Source organism: Meriones unguiculatus, chromosome 3 (assembly GCF_030254825.1).
Source record: "Meriones unguiculatus strain TT.TT164.6M chromosome 3, Bangor_MerUng_6.1, whole genome shotgun sequence".
NCBI lineage: Eukaryota > Metazoa > Chordata > Mammalia > Rodentia > Muridae > Meriones > Meriones unguiculatus.
Window position 1 is genome coordinate 8,233,910 of NC_083351.1, and position 14,315 is coordinate 8,248,224.

Here is a 14,315-nt window from a genome sequence, read left to right on the forward strand (position 1 = left end):
ATGGTATCTTTCAGGTCTCTCTGGGTCTGCCCTGCCCCACGTGCCTTGCCACGATTCTGTGTGGTAACTGGTCAGGTGCCTACAGAGTGGCCCATGCGGTTACATCGGCTGTTGTTCGCGTCTTTCTGAATTGAAGCCTGTATTGCCGTGAACCACACAGGCTTCCCTGGAGTCTGGGTCTTTCTTAGCTCTGCTTCTCTTTTGGCTAGAATGTCACAGGTGCTGTCATGCATCTCCGGTTACATTATATCTGTCACACAATGTCTGCATTTGATGAGGGTGTGTAGGTGGTAAGAACCTGATCTCTCACTTGTAAAATTCCCTGTCAGTCATTTCTGTTGCTTCATCCCACTAATGAACTCTGTGGGGATGAAGATTAAATTAGGGGTTATGGAACGGTCACTTTCCAAGTCTGTCAAAATTTTTCTATCTGTGAGTTGGGATCCCTCTGTTAATTGCCCTTAATTAGTGAAAAAGATGTACTTGAAAATATTTTTAAATAATAAATTCTAACTGAAAGAAAGTAAGAAGCCGGGGGTGCAGCTCAATGACAGTGTTTGCCTATTGTGCACAGGGCTCTGGGTCCCACACCAGCCCCAAAATGGAAATGGAAAGAGACAAAAACCCATAGAATTGCAGATTGGCATCATTGTTTGATAAGTGCTGACCATTATTTGTCCTGCTGACTGCTGATCTACAGTAGTTTTAGAGTCTTGTTTTTCAGACCTCTGCTGTGCCCACATTAGACTTTGGAAGTCTCCTCCTTGCTTTTGGCAGTTATTTTGCACGGTTAGAAAGAGTGGCTTTGCTGACTGAGCACACATAGAGCACACATAGAGCTGCTACACTGATGTGCGTAGATTATCCTACAAGTGGCCAGGGTGAGCCTTGTGAATAGAAGTGGGCAGAAAAGAAAAGATGGTCCTTGATGCCACCTAACTTAAAACCTCTTGGTAAACAGAAATACGAGCTGGAAATTGGGGTCTATGTGATAATGATAGTGTTGGAGGGTCCTGGTGAGATGGCTCAGGGACTAGGGCCATTTACTGCTCTTCCAGAGGACCTGAGTTAGGTTCCCAGCATCCATGTTGGGCAGCTCCCAGTGGCCTGTAACTTCAGCTCCTGGGGGTTGGTGGGTGTCTGGCTCTTCCCACCTTTGTGGACACCTGCACCCATGGGTGCCCCCTCCCCGCCCCTTACATAAAATCACAAATACATTTTCAGTGGCTCTGGAGTAACCTGGCTGTTCCCTTTGAATGTAGGTGGTGTTGGCCAAGCATGTGTACGAGCAGGTTTTACAGACACTGGACAACCTCGTGTACAGTGAAGATCTGAATAAGTTTGCAGCCAGTGCCCCGTCCTCCCCATTCCCTAACTCCCCCCAGGCTCCCCTCAGCTCCTGTGGAGAACCTTCTGTGGAGAGGAAGGAGAATGGACTGTTCAGCCACTCCAGCTTCTCCAGCACCTCTCAGAAGTCCTTGTCTATGAAGGAAGCCAAAGCCTTCACTCAGATTCAAGCCAACTTCTGTATATCGGAGCTGCAGGTTCAGCTGAGTGGTGATCTGACCTTGGGGGCCCAAGGGCTTGTGAGCTTAAAGTTTCAGGATTTTGAGGTGGAGTTCAATAAAGACCATCCTCAGACCTTATCTATCCAGACTGCACTGCGCTCGCTCCTCATGGAAGACTTACTGGAGAAGAATCCAGACTCCAAGTATAAGAGCCTGATGGTATCTCGAGGGGCTCCCAAGCCGTCTAGCTTAGCACAGAAGGAGTATCTCTCCCAGTCCTGTCCGTCGGTATCCAGTGTGGAGTATCCCGACATGCCCCGGTCTCTCCCTTCCCACATGGAGGAAGCACCTAATGTCTTTCAGTTGTATCAAAGACCCATTTCCATATCTCGGAAAAAGCAAAAGGAGGTCCAGGACAAGAGCTGCCCCCAGACCCCACCTCCTTCTCCCTCAGTGGATGAGCCCAAGGTGCTTGCTGGAAAGAGCAAATTTGATGATTCCTTGGTCCATATTAATGTGTTCTTGGTGGATAAAAAGCATCCAGAGTTCTCTTCCAGCTATAGTCGCATTAACCGGAGCATCGACGTTGACTTTAACTGCTTGGATGTGCTCATCACCCTGCAAACCTGGGTGGTGATACTAGACTTCTTTGGGATTGGCTCCACTGCAGACAACCACGCTATGAAGGCGCCACCCGAGGGCTTTCACCAGAACGTGAAGGCAGAGTCCAGCACTTCCATGCAGTCTGAGCTCCAGGAGCCAGTGAACTCCAAGCTGGATGTCAAGGTAGTGTTACTCTCTGAGGATGTGTTTGAATCATATCTAAATGTGTGCCTTTTATATTTATCCTAGAAAAGAGCTCTCATTGGCAGAGGGCTGTGTAGTCTCTGCCTGGCTGTTGAGAAATAAGGCTAGTGACATCAATGCTTTAGAAAGGGTTTTGTTGTAAAAACCCATCTGGAGGAGAGGGAAGATGTAGTTTAAGCAGCTTTCCCTTGAGCCATGTGAGCCCAGGGAATCGTTTTTGCTTCTCTAGCCTGGTTCCTGATCATCTCTCCTCTATGAGGATGTGACACAGCATGGGTAAAACACCCAGCCAAGTGTCTGATGCGCAGTAGCAGCATCTGTGCGAGAGTTTCTTGTTCGCTCCCCACCCTCTCACAGCATTGTCCGCTTTCTCTGGGCTCACTGTAGTGGTGGTCACAGAATGCACTGTGCAAAGTTAGACTGCCTGATGGAGTCCTGGTCCTTGGACTGTAACCTGCAGCTGTGGCCTTGGGTGAATCAGGGAACCTCCCCCCTTTAGGTTTTTCATCAGTAGACTGGGTAGTGTGCTGCAGTGCCTATATAGAGGTCCCCAGCATGAGATGAGATTAATGAGGCCCTCCACATGGTTCGTGGCTGTAGCAAGCATCTGGTGAGTGGTTGTTTTGCTATCATAGTCTTTATTATGATGTGGATTGTCATGCTTGTACCTTCACCTTGATATTTGTATTGTAAATATTAAGAAAACCCGTAAGGTAGTATTTAAAGTTGGATTTAAGGCAGCCTGCTGTTTATGATGGAACAGCAGGCAGGTCCATGGAGTTGACTGGGGCTATACAGGCCTGTTGTAACTAGCACCTGTCAAGAGTGCTGGCACCTCCGCAGCAGCAGCTTGTCACTTCTGTGTGCCAGGGGAGGACGGTCTTTATCTGTGTGTCTTGGTGCATGCTGCCTGCACACACTGCTGGGAGCAGAGCCAGGAAGGGGACTCTGTTACCCTATGCTGATGTTGTCTTGATTTTCTCTCCCACAACAGGCTTCACTCCTCTACAAGTGGGAAGCCTGGAAGGAGAGATGAGGGGAGGGGAAACCAGTTCTGCCATTTACTTAGTGGGCACTGAACACACCACTTGGCTGTGCTCTGAGGCTCTGGGGCACTAGGCTTCGCACACTGACCGGAAGTGGCAGTGTTTAGGCATTCTTGGATTTGATATGTTATAAAGGTGACTTTGTTCTCCTTGTGCCTTTGGAGATCTGCCTCAGGAATCCTTCCCTGCTATAAGATGGGCTGTGCTCCTGGGGCCTTTGCATAGATGCTGTAGCAGAAAAGGACTAGATAAATGCTTCCTGGCAATGCAGCTTTTGAAATAAGAATTTTTGAACATTATTATTATGGTAGATTTCTAATGAGTCATGAACATTCAATATTACCAACACTATAACCCAGCACATCACCTTTATTTCTTTTCCTCATGAAGTCTTTTAAAGCGAATTCTAGGGCTGCTCAGATAGTTCACTGAGGCATGAATGGTTTGAGAGACTTCAGGCCTTCCCTTTGGTCTCTGCAAGTGCTAGGCTTTTCTGAGAGGTAAGTTAGGTACAGAATGAGAAGATGTCAGTGAAACAACACATGAAAGTCTGAGTCAGTGTCCAGCTAGGATCCCGTGCTGCATTTGCTGTCGGTGTAGTCTCTTGCATGTAAAGCGAGCTGCCGCTATTGTGTCTCCACACGCCAGCAGTGCTCCGACTTTCCCACGTGACTTCATCCTGCTTTGGGGATCAGAAGTTAATGGGGGATCTGACTCAGGTGTGCTTCTTGGAGAGGACAGCATCAAAGTGGCAAATGCTTCTTGTCACTGTGGCAGAAGGCAGAGGATAGTGGGTCTTTTCTCAGTGATGTGAAGGTGCTATGCCATGAAGTGGGTGACAGCTGGGTCCCCTCCAACAAAGCAGTTTTTAGACCCAGGGTGTGTGATCCTTGGTGGTTTTATTTTACCTTTTTATGGGATCTTGATGTCTTGAGATCCTTCTGTGGTCCCCGTCAGAGGAGTGAGAGCATCGGTTCACTTTCTTGCCTTTCATTGAGACTTTCCCTTCTTTCTGCCATCCTCTTCTTTTTTTCTCTTGGAGTTGCTTACCCACCTAGCGAATCCTGAGCTCCTACTCTGTGACAGTCGTGAGGACAAGGAGTGTGTGGCACATATGTCTTTCCATCTCCTGCTCCTTTCTTCTTTTCCATAAGTGCCTGGTCCCTAAAGAGAAGAGCTGGGGGCCGGCCCAGCAAATTCTTAGATACAGAAGTATTTTCAGTCATTGGAATTACTTTAGTGTAATGAAGCCTGTGTTAGAGAATTCTGTTCCTGCGACAGAAGTCCCTGTCCCTGTTGCCCTGAAGTTCCATTGCTGAACAGAGGATTCTGTTAAATATAGGTTCAAAGGCATTAAGCAGGATTCCATTTTCATCATTTGCCTACATAGAGTTTACAGATGAGCCCTGATCTCCAGATCTGTGAGTCATTACAGAACTGTGCAGTGCTAACAACGAATGCTAAGATGGGGAACTGTTCTATACTGCGTAACATTTCACCACCTACAGACAAATATAGAGGAGAGGTCACAGCATCTGAAATTGGAACTCCTTCCTCGTGGGCTCCATCAGCAGATCTGCTCTGGGCACAAATGAAATTTGCATCATGTAAGGTCTGGGCTGGTGAGGTGGCTCAGCAGGTCTAAGTGCCTGCTACCAAGCCCGACGGTCTGAGTTGGATTTCCAGACCCCGCACAGTGGAAGAAGTACACTCATTTCCACAGATTGCCCTCTGACCTCCATATATATGTGCAAACCCAGATGCACTCCCACATGTGTGGGGACACACACACACACACACACACACACATGCTCTGGATAAACAAATAAATGTTTACCCTCACCTTTCTAAGCCTGTCCTTGTGCTCACTCATTCTGTCCTGCCATTTCTTGTTCCCCTCAGTAACTTGGTTTTTGCTTTGTATCTCGTGTCCTAGGTTCATTCGCTTTCTCTTGTGTTGAGTAAGGCCACCAGCGAGCTTGCTAAAGCAAATGTGTCCAAATTAGTAGCACACATGGAGATGATTGGTAAGTGGGACAAAGTCAAGTGCATACAGTTCTGTGAGTATTCCACCACCCAGCACAAAACTAGTTGTGGTCACATGCCAAGTAAGGTATACAGCTGTCTTGGCTATGGGAATTGCTATGGCCTTCATTCTGGGTGGTGGCTCCCAGATCCTGGCTTTGGGATCAGCATTGTTTGGACAGCTTATTACAAAGGCATAGCTTCCTCCCTGCTCTTCTCCCACCTCACCCCAAGAGTCTCATTCTGAAGCTTGGGTAGGCCCCTGGTATCTTTCTCTGTAGAGTAACCAGATAATTTTTTTTGTTGTTGTTCAAAATGGGATAGTTTTGAGAGTGAAATGAGGAGCTATTAATAATTAGATCTGGAAGACAGGCAGGTCAGAGGGCTGTCTGTGGGAAAATGGGTCAAACTTATTCTGTTTGAACTCTTAAGTCAGGGCCCTGCCGAGAGAGGGTGTAGCATTCTGCAGCAGGCCATTGTAGCTGGCCCCTTCTGATGAGCTTTTGCAGGTTGAAATTATTTTTTTTTTTCTCTGTCCTGGAACTCATTTTGTAGGCCAGGATGGTCTTAAACTTAGAAATCCACCTGCCTCCATCTCTCAAGTGCTGGGATTAAAGGCGTGTGCCACTACTGCCTGGCCCTCGCAAACTGGAGTTCTTACAAGAGCACAATCACTGCCATCGTGTATAAAGCATGCGCTCAAGCGCCGCTTCTTCCTTAAGGAAGTTGTACGCAGTAGTGAGGGTTAAGGTGCTGTTGCCGTCATGTAGCCAAGAATATTGTTTGCAGAAGATAGAGAGGTCTCATGTCTGGTATTATTTTAGAAAAGCATCCCAGAAGAGTGCTCTTTAATCTGGAGAAGCGTGATATTTTTGTTAGAGATTATAAAATATATTCCATTTAGTTGCTGGGGAACTAACCTGGCCTGCCAGAGGTCTAGGTATCCCTTGGTGAACATGGTGACAGCTGTGTAAAGTTATGATCGGTTTTGTCCAGTAGAAATTGTAGTTGAGTAGCTGACCTAGAGCCTCCATGCAGACCAGGCTGGTCCCCACCTCTAGGGAGCCACTGGACCTCCCTGGGAGGATCATTTCATGCTCACGTTCCAGGAGCATGTGCCCCAGCAGCTATCTGCATTCTCTTACCCCTAGGGCTGTGCTCCTGCCGTCAGCCACATTTCCAGTCAGTGTCAGCACTGTCTATGCCCACGCATCATTTGATTTTCTTCCCTTAGTCACCTCAGGCCCACTCAGTGTTGCTTGAGCAGCTGACACAGACATTTCCTCCCTTATTATTTTATGCCTACTTCAATGGATAGACCTGGATGGTTCACTCACTTCTAGGCAGTGCCCTCGTCTCAGAGAATCATGCTTCTGCCTGCAGCTGCCAGTGTTTATCCCTGAAGTTGGCAAATGCTTTTCGTTTGATACCTTTCCCTTGCAGGGGTACTCCCTAGCATGCAGTGCTGCTAGCTTTGCATAGACTTTATTGTTATTTAGACTTGTCTAGCTCCTTTAGGCTTCGGAATTGAGACCCTTAGAAACAGCACATCAAATGTTTCTCTGGTGTCTTGGCATCTGAAAAATTATCTCTGACATTTAGTGTGATTACAGAGTGGAAGTTGGAGTCATGTGCATGTCAGTTTTAATTCAGATACATTAAACGATTTCAGAAAAGGTCCATAATAACATGTTCTAATTTTAACACATACATGTAGAGGGAGACCTGGCCTTGCAGGGAAGCATCGGGAGCTTATCTCTGAGTGACCTCACGCCGCATGGAGACTTCTACAGAGAACGCTTCACCACGAGTGGAGAAGAGGCTCTCATCTTCCAGACTTTCAAGTAAAGCATGCACTTCTTCCCAGGCTGTGTGTCGTGATCACTGCAGTAAAGTGTGCGCTTCCTCCCTGGCTGTGTGTTGTGATCACTGCTGTTTAGAGTTCTTTTTAAACATTGTTTTACATGTGTTTATTTTCTATGTGTCTCCCACAGTGTGTGTGTGGAGGTCAGAGGACAACTTGGAGAATTGGTTCTCTGCTTACCATGCGGGTTTTGGGGATCAAACCCAGGTCTGAAAACTTGGCAGCAAGTGCTTTTATCCACTGAGCTTTCTTGCCAGCTCACTGTTTAAAATTCTTATTGATTAAACAATGAAAAAAAATTTACTTTTTAAAGTAAAACTGAAAAGATCTAGCTTGTGAGGAGTCCTGACTTACATTGAATTATATTAAAGATTTGTGTTGGAGATTGCTTGCATTGGAGATTACTTAGTGCCGTAAGAGTATGGGATAGGATTGAAACGATCCCAATTAGCAGAAGACCTGGGCTCTGTCAGCTAATGTCAACTTGCTGTGTGACCTATAGTAAATCACTTAGTCTCTGACTATAATTGGGGCCTGAGTTTAGCAGTCTTTAAGTTTCCATGGAGCACTGAGTATTCTGGCATGAATTCAGTCTGAGAGCATTGAGCGCTCTTGTTGCTAATAAATATTGCCTTCCTAGCTGGACTTTAGGCCTGTCTACTTATTTTAGAGAATGGTTTTCCTACATGAGTTTTCCAGCTTTCTTGAGAGTTATTAGAAAGCGTGGCTGTCTAGTCCTGCTCACAGTATTCTTATATAAGGTCCAGGCTCCTGTGCAGGCACCTCCCACTTTTAGTGTGCTAATGTTCTGTCAGTCTTAAGAAAAGTGGTTCCCCCAAAACAACTGTGGACTGAGAATTTGGACATTAGAGTTCAGATTGATTTGCTTCTTTTAGATACCACAATGACAAGGTTCTACAAGAGATAACATGATTAATGTGAACTCTGCTTGGCACCAAAGTGCATTCCTTAGTAAATATGAATCCCTTCCCCCACTGACTGTGTCCTGTGTAATCATTTCTTACTGTGGTATCACAGCCCATTAGATTCTGAGTGACTGCAAAAGTCCTCTGTTCATCTTTGAATCCACACTCGACATTACAGTCTACATTTCACTGACGAAAGGCAGCTCCTCTGTTTTTAGAAGCCTCCCTTTCCCCAGAAGCAGTAATTCTTCTGCCTCCATTTCTCCATGGCTTTTTAAATTACTTCCCAAACCCGTATTGTCACAGTCTGTGCAGGAAAGCTGTGGCCCTTAAGGCAAGGATGCGGAGGTGCCCGCAAGGTGTGTTCTGGAGTTGTGGTCAGTGTTGTGCTCCGTGGTGTCCACTGCTGGTAGCCTTGGGTGTCATACCATGCTTTTGTGTATTGTGCTTAGCACAATGTGAAAGTTATTGAGCTTGTTTTTGGGGTTTTCCATTTAATAGCTAAAGCTTTTCGGAGGGGAAGCCCTTGAATCAATGTTAGTTTTCTTTTAATACTCAAATCTTGCTGTCTGACTTCTGTTTTTGTCCCAATTTCCAGATATGGGCAGCCAGACCCTCTGCTCCAGAGAGAGCATGACATCCGAGTGAGCCTCCAGATGGCCTCTGTGCAGTATGTGCACACACAGCGCTTTCAGGCTGAGGTAGTGGCCTTCATTCAGCACTTCACACAGCTGCAAGACGTGTTAGGGCGCCAGCGAGCTGCTATTGAGGGTCAGACGGTGGGTAGCATCATGTCTCCAAGTTGCCCTTTCAATTTGACTGATCTGTAGAACTTTTCAAAATACTGTTTTCTTTGATTGAAAAAGATTTATTTTTTTTTTCATACAGTACATTCTGATTATGGTTTCTCCCTCTTCCAGCTCCTCTCAGTTTCCCCTCCCATTGAGCTCCACACTAGTTAGAAAACAGACATTTAAGGAATAACAATAAAATAATGGAGAGAGAGAGACAGACAGAGAAAGAGAGAGAGAGGGAGGGAGGGAGGGAGGGAGGAAGGGAGGGGGGAAGAGAGGGAGAATGTTTGCTTATGTGCCATATCTGGGGATCTGAGGTTGACATCGGGTATCTTACTCAGTAACCTCACTTTAAGTTTTTGAGACAGGGACTTGTAGGCATTAGTTTTTAACGATTTTATTTACATTTCTTCCATCTCTTCCTCCCTTCTCCACCCCAATTCCTTCCAACATCACAATACCAGGTAGGAGAGACAGGAGTTTGGGAGATGGGGTTTTCCTTAGCTACTTCCTACTGGTTAGGGCAGGTTCTTTATGGAAGGTCCAGTCTTTGGTTCAGGGTATCTCCAACTTCCTGTCATCAAACTGTATCAACAGCAACCAGGAACAGTAGGGGGAAAGTACCAGGAGCCTTCTTTCTTAGAGCCTTTTCCCCACCCTCCCAGTACTGTCTGGACTCTGGCCTTTATGCCTTCTCAGAAGCCTCAGAATTAAACAAACAGCAGCTGGCAAAGTGCCCCTCTCAGAGCCCACAGGAGGCAAATACTTTGCTGCTGTGGACAATCTGAATCAGTCCCATATCCTACCCCTGGGATCAAAACAAAAACATGTTTACATCTGCAACAGGGCCTCTCGCTTAACCTGAAGCTTACCTTTCAGTTCACATGGCTGGCCAGCAAGCCACTAAGATCTTCCTATCTCCTCTCTCTAGCACTGAGGTTACAGTCATGTGCTGCTGAGCCTGACTTTTACATGATGTTGTAGTTTTATTCTGTTGCTCTGATAAAATACCCTGACAAAAAGCAACTTGGGGAAGAAAACGGTTTATTTAGCATATAATTTCAGGTCACAGTCCATTATAAAAGTCATAGTGGCTGGAGCTTTTGGCACATCCCGTCTGTAGTCCAGGGCAGAGAGACACAAATACATGCATACTCACTTGCTTGCTCAGCTTGATTTGTCCATTCTTAAACAGCTCAGGACTCTGTGCCTAGGTGATACTGGCCTAGGTCCTCCCACATCAGTTTAGATGTCCCCTGTCACTGCTGACATTCCCACAGCCCTACCCAGTGTAAACATTCCCTCATTGAGGCTCTGTACTTCTAGGCTTTATCAAGTTTACAATTAAATCTGATCAGCACATGTAGCTTCTGGAGATCCAAATTCATGCCCTCATGTTTACACAGACAACAAGGTGCTGTTGAACTTTAACAGTTACTTCTGATTTTTAGTTATGCAAATGGGTGTGTCTGTATGTGGTCATGTGCACATGAATGTTGTGCTTACAGAAGATGGTGGCATCTGTTCCTTTTGAGCTTGAGTTACAGGTGGTTGTGAGCTTCCCAATGTGTATGCTGGGAAAGGAACTCAGGCCATACTTTTCATCTATGAGCCATCTCTCTGGTCCATGATCAATAGAACTTTTAAGCCTCCAGAGATAAATCTATAACATCTCACTGAGAAAAGGAGAGGTGTTTTCTCTCTAGCAGTGTGTGGTCCGTGTGTCAGGTTGATCCCTCACCTTTAAGTCACACTTTAAGTTCCTCTGAAGTTTAGCTTCAGGTCTCTGTAAAAATAATAGAAGAGATTTCTGATTGACACTTTGGACTTCTGGATCCTTACAGAGCTTTAGTGAAGTCACTTCTGGAAACTGTTGCATGATTTTCCAAATGGGTGAAACCTTCCTGGACATGTTCCTGGCACCTACAGTGCCTTGATCCTTTGCCCCACTTTGGTGCTGGTAGTGGACTCCAGGGCCTTGCACTGGGCACCAACTGTTCTACCATTGAGCTACAACCCCAGAGTCTGCTCTGTGAGGCAGTGTCTTACTGTGTAAGTCAGGCTGGTTTTTAACCCAGCCTGTGTGGATTAGGCAGGCCTTAGACTTATGATCCACATGCTGGAGCTCAGCTGTTGGAATTATAGGCATGTGTTACCTTGCCTAGATATTATTTAATGTTTTAAAAGTTATTTTGAAAAATATGTTTTATGTTTTTCCTTTGACGCTTTATGAGGTATACAATGTGTTTTTATCATAGCCCTGCTTCTCCCTCAGGCTTCTACAAAGTCACCTTCCAGTTTATGTCTTCTTCCTCTTTTATTTTGAATAATCCATTGAGTCTAGTTAGCTGCTCATGTACATGTGGATGTGGGGTCTTCACCAAAGCATGGGTAACCCACCAGTGGCTACACTCTCAAAGGAAAATTACTCTCCCAGTATATTTTAGAGAGATGACAAGCTAATGAGTTATGGTGATACCTGGCAAGATAGTGTGGGCAGGCGTGTAAAGTGTTCTCTCAGTATTTAAAGGCTCTTGCACAAAAGCCTGGGGTCCTGAGTAAAGGTGGCAGGAGAGAGCCAACACTGAAGAGTTCTCCTTTGACCTCTGCACGTGTGCCGCAGAATGCACCCACACACATTAAATAAATTAAAAAGTGTATAGACTCTTTCTGTGGGTGTAGCTTAGTGACAGAGTGCAGAGGTTCTATCTTCAGAATGTACTCCACCCCCCACCCCCCGAAAAAACCCTTTGTACTACAGTGTTGTATTTTTCTCTTAAAAAAAGTAGCACAAATGGCTCAGTGGTTAAGAGCATTGGCTGCTCTTGCAGAGGAGCCATTTTCTCTTCCCAGAATCCTCAACTGTCTGTAACTCCACCTCTAGGGACTCTGATGCGCTCTTCTACCTTCCTATACACCAGGCACTCATGTAGTATATATATATGTACATTCAGGAAAACACATATGTACATAAAACATTGTTTGCTAGATATGGTGGCACACGCTTTTAATCCCAATACTTGAGAGGCAGAGGCAGCTGGATCTCTTAGTTCAAGGCCAGCCTGATCTACAGAGGAGTTCTAGGACAGCCAGGGCTACACAGAGACCTGTCTTGAAAACAAAAAACCAAAAACCAAAACCAGTACTTGTTACATTGGCTTACATGTGTCCTTTAGTGTAATATATTTTCATCTTTGTGAAGAATATCTGTAGGTTATTTAGGAGTTTGAAATTTAATTTCCAAATATTTGGGGACTTTCCATTATCGGTTTGTTTCTGATTCTAATTTACTGTGGTGGCCACAAATAAACTCTTGTGTTCTTTAATTGCTGTATATGTTTCTAAAAGTGTTTGGATTCTGTGAAGGTCTGATCATACATCTGGAGAATTAACTGAGCCTCTGCCTACTTTCCTTCCTTACCAGGTGAGGGACCAGGCACAGCGCTGCTCAAGGGTTCTTCTGGATATCGAGGCTGGTGCCCCGGTACTTCTCATCCCAGAAAGTTCCAGATCAAATAACCTGATAGTTGCAAATTTGGGCAAGTTGAAAGTGAAGAACAAGTTTCTCTTTGCTGGTTTTCCTGGAACCTTCTCCTTACAAGATAAGGTGAGCCAGGAGTGTCTGTGGCTGTTCAGTTTAATTCTCATTTGAATATGAACTGAAAATTCCCCGGTCCACAGCTCAGGGTCTGCTCTTCCTTCTGAGGCCATGTGGCTGAGAGATTTCGTAAGCATTTTATTGACATTTCAACTAACCTTTTCAACTGAAATAATGTTAAGTTGTAACCCTCATTAAGTATAATTAACTTGTTTCAGTCAACAACCGCGTGGTACCAGGTTCCATCTGTCACAGTGCTCTACATGTGTAAAGTGCTCCTGGGCTGCTGAGATTGCCCAGTAGGCAAAAGCACTTGCCACCAAGCCTGACCACTTGAGTTCAACCCCTGGAACCACAGTGGAGAGAACAGACCCCCAAAAGCTATTTTCAGATGCCCACGTGTACCCATACTCACAGCCACACACCAGGTACCTACACAGTAATAGTAAATTAAATTAAAAAAAAAAAAAAAAGGACATTCCTTTTTAGATGAGCTGTTGTCATGATTTTGTCCTGTTTTTATCTGAGGACACTTCATATCTTCGTGGTAAACTGTTAAATCGTGTCCTACTTGGCAGTCTAAATGACCTGGACATTTGTTTCCTATCGAGCTTGGAGGTATTCAGTGTCAGTGTGAGGTTTGCCAGCATTTTCACTATATTTGGGGAAGCGAGAACTCTTTGAGCATGAACAGCCAGAGCGTTCCAAAGCTGTGTAGATGTTGGAGACACTCTGAAGATCCCCTCACTGGTTTCTGCCTGGCAGGAGGCAGAGCGACATTTCTAAAGGGCAGAGATGCCATTCTCAGGGTGTGCTCTCTCACCACTCCTTGCTCCAGGTCTTTATTCCCTCTGCTTACTCAGTGTTTGCTCACCTTTTGTGTGTGGGAAAAGGACTTGCTGGAATCCCCAGGGGCTGTGCCTGTTTGTTGCCCAGCAGCTACTAATCTAGGAGAAGTGATAGGCCTCATGGAGAGGAGTATAAAAGTTGATTGTAAGCTCGTCAGAACAACGAAGAAAGCAGTAAGCAGCTGACACTTGCTGAATGCCCATCATATGTTATTTGGTGCTAAGTTCTCTGCATATATAAAGAAGTCCTGTTTCTTCATAGCACTTCTGACACAGCTGTGTGAGGCCTTCCCTACACCATCCATTTTCTAACTCTGTAGAACCTCCTGGGAATTCCTCAGGCTGTGCAGCTGCCTGATACTTGGGCCCACTTTGAACATCAGCCACAGGGCCCAGGTGTGTCTCTTGCTTCTGACTAACCCACGACAGAGTAGGGCTTCCCACAGTTTCTCCTCAGGCCCAGTAAGTTGCCCAATAACAGCCATAGAGCTCAGGGGAAGCACATTCACCAGCAGGTTACCGAGAGTGGAAGTCGAGGTGCAGCTGAAGGGTCAGATGCATATGTGTGTAGGACAAGGAGGTCACAGGGTCAGGGGCACAGGGACATCTCTTGCATGCATTGGGACATCTCTTGCATGCATTGGAGCATGCCTTTGGCTCTTGTGTAGATGTGTCTACCAACTCGGTAATGGTGAGTCCAGTGTGCATGCTTTATTAACGAGCTCCTTAGCTCTTGGTGATCGCATTTTATCTCTAGTCCCTCTCCCTCTCTGGAGGTCTAGAGAGTGCGACAGAAAGTCACATAGTGAGTTCTTTGTAGTATGTTTTGCTACATCTGTATTTTGAGATCACACTAACTATGAAGCAGAGGGTCATCTGTAGTCAAAAATAGTAATCTA

General features: G+C 45.6%; 1 protein-coding gene across 5 annotated transcripts in view; it reads left to right on the plus strand.

The window, feature by feature from the left end:
- Positions 1 to 14,315, plus strand: part of Vps13d (vacuolar protein sorting 13 homolog D) — a 224,513-nt gene that overhangs the window by 42,451 nt on the left and 167,747 nt on the right. For all 5 annotated transcript variants that reach the window (XM_021649137.2, XM_021649138.2, XM_021649141.2 and 2 more), the window contains exons 21-25: positions 1,263 to 2,294; positions 5,298 to 5,388; positions 7,104 to 7,230; positions 8,775 to 8,955; positions 12,395 to 12,577. In XM_021649137.2, coding sequence (XP_021504812.2) covers positions 1,263 to 2,294; positions 5,298 to 5,388; positions 7,104 to 7,230; positions 8,775 to 8,955; positions 12,395 to 12,577 — 1,614 coding nt within the window. The remainder of the gene's footprint in view (positions 1 to 1,262; positions 2,295 to 5,297; positions 5,389 to 7,103; positions 7,231 to 8,774; positions 8,956 to 12,394; positions 12,578 to 14,315) is intronic.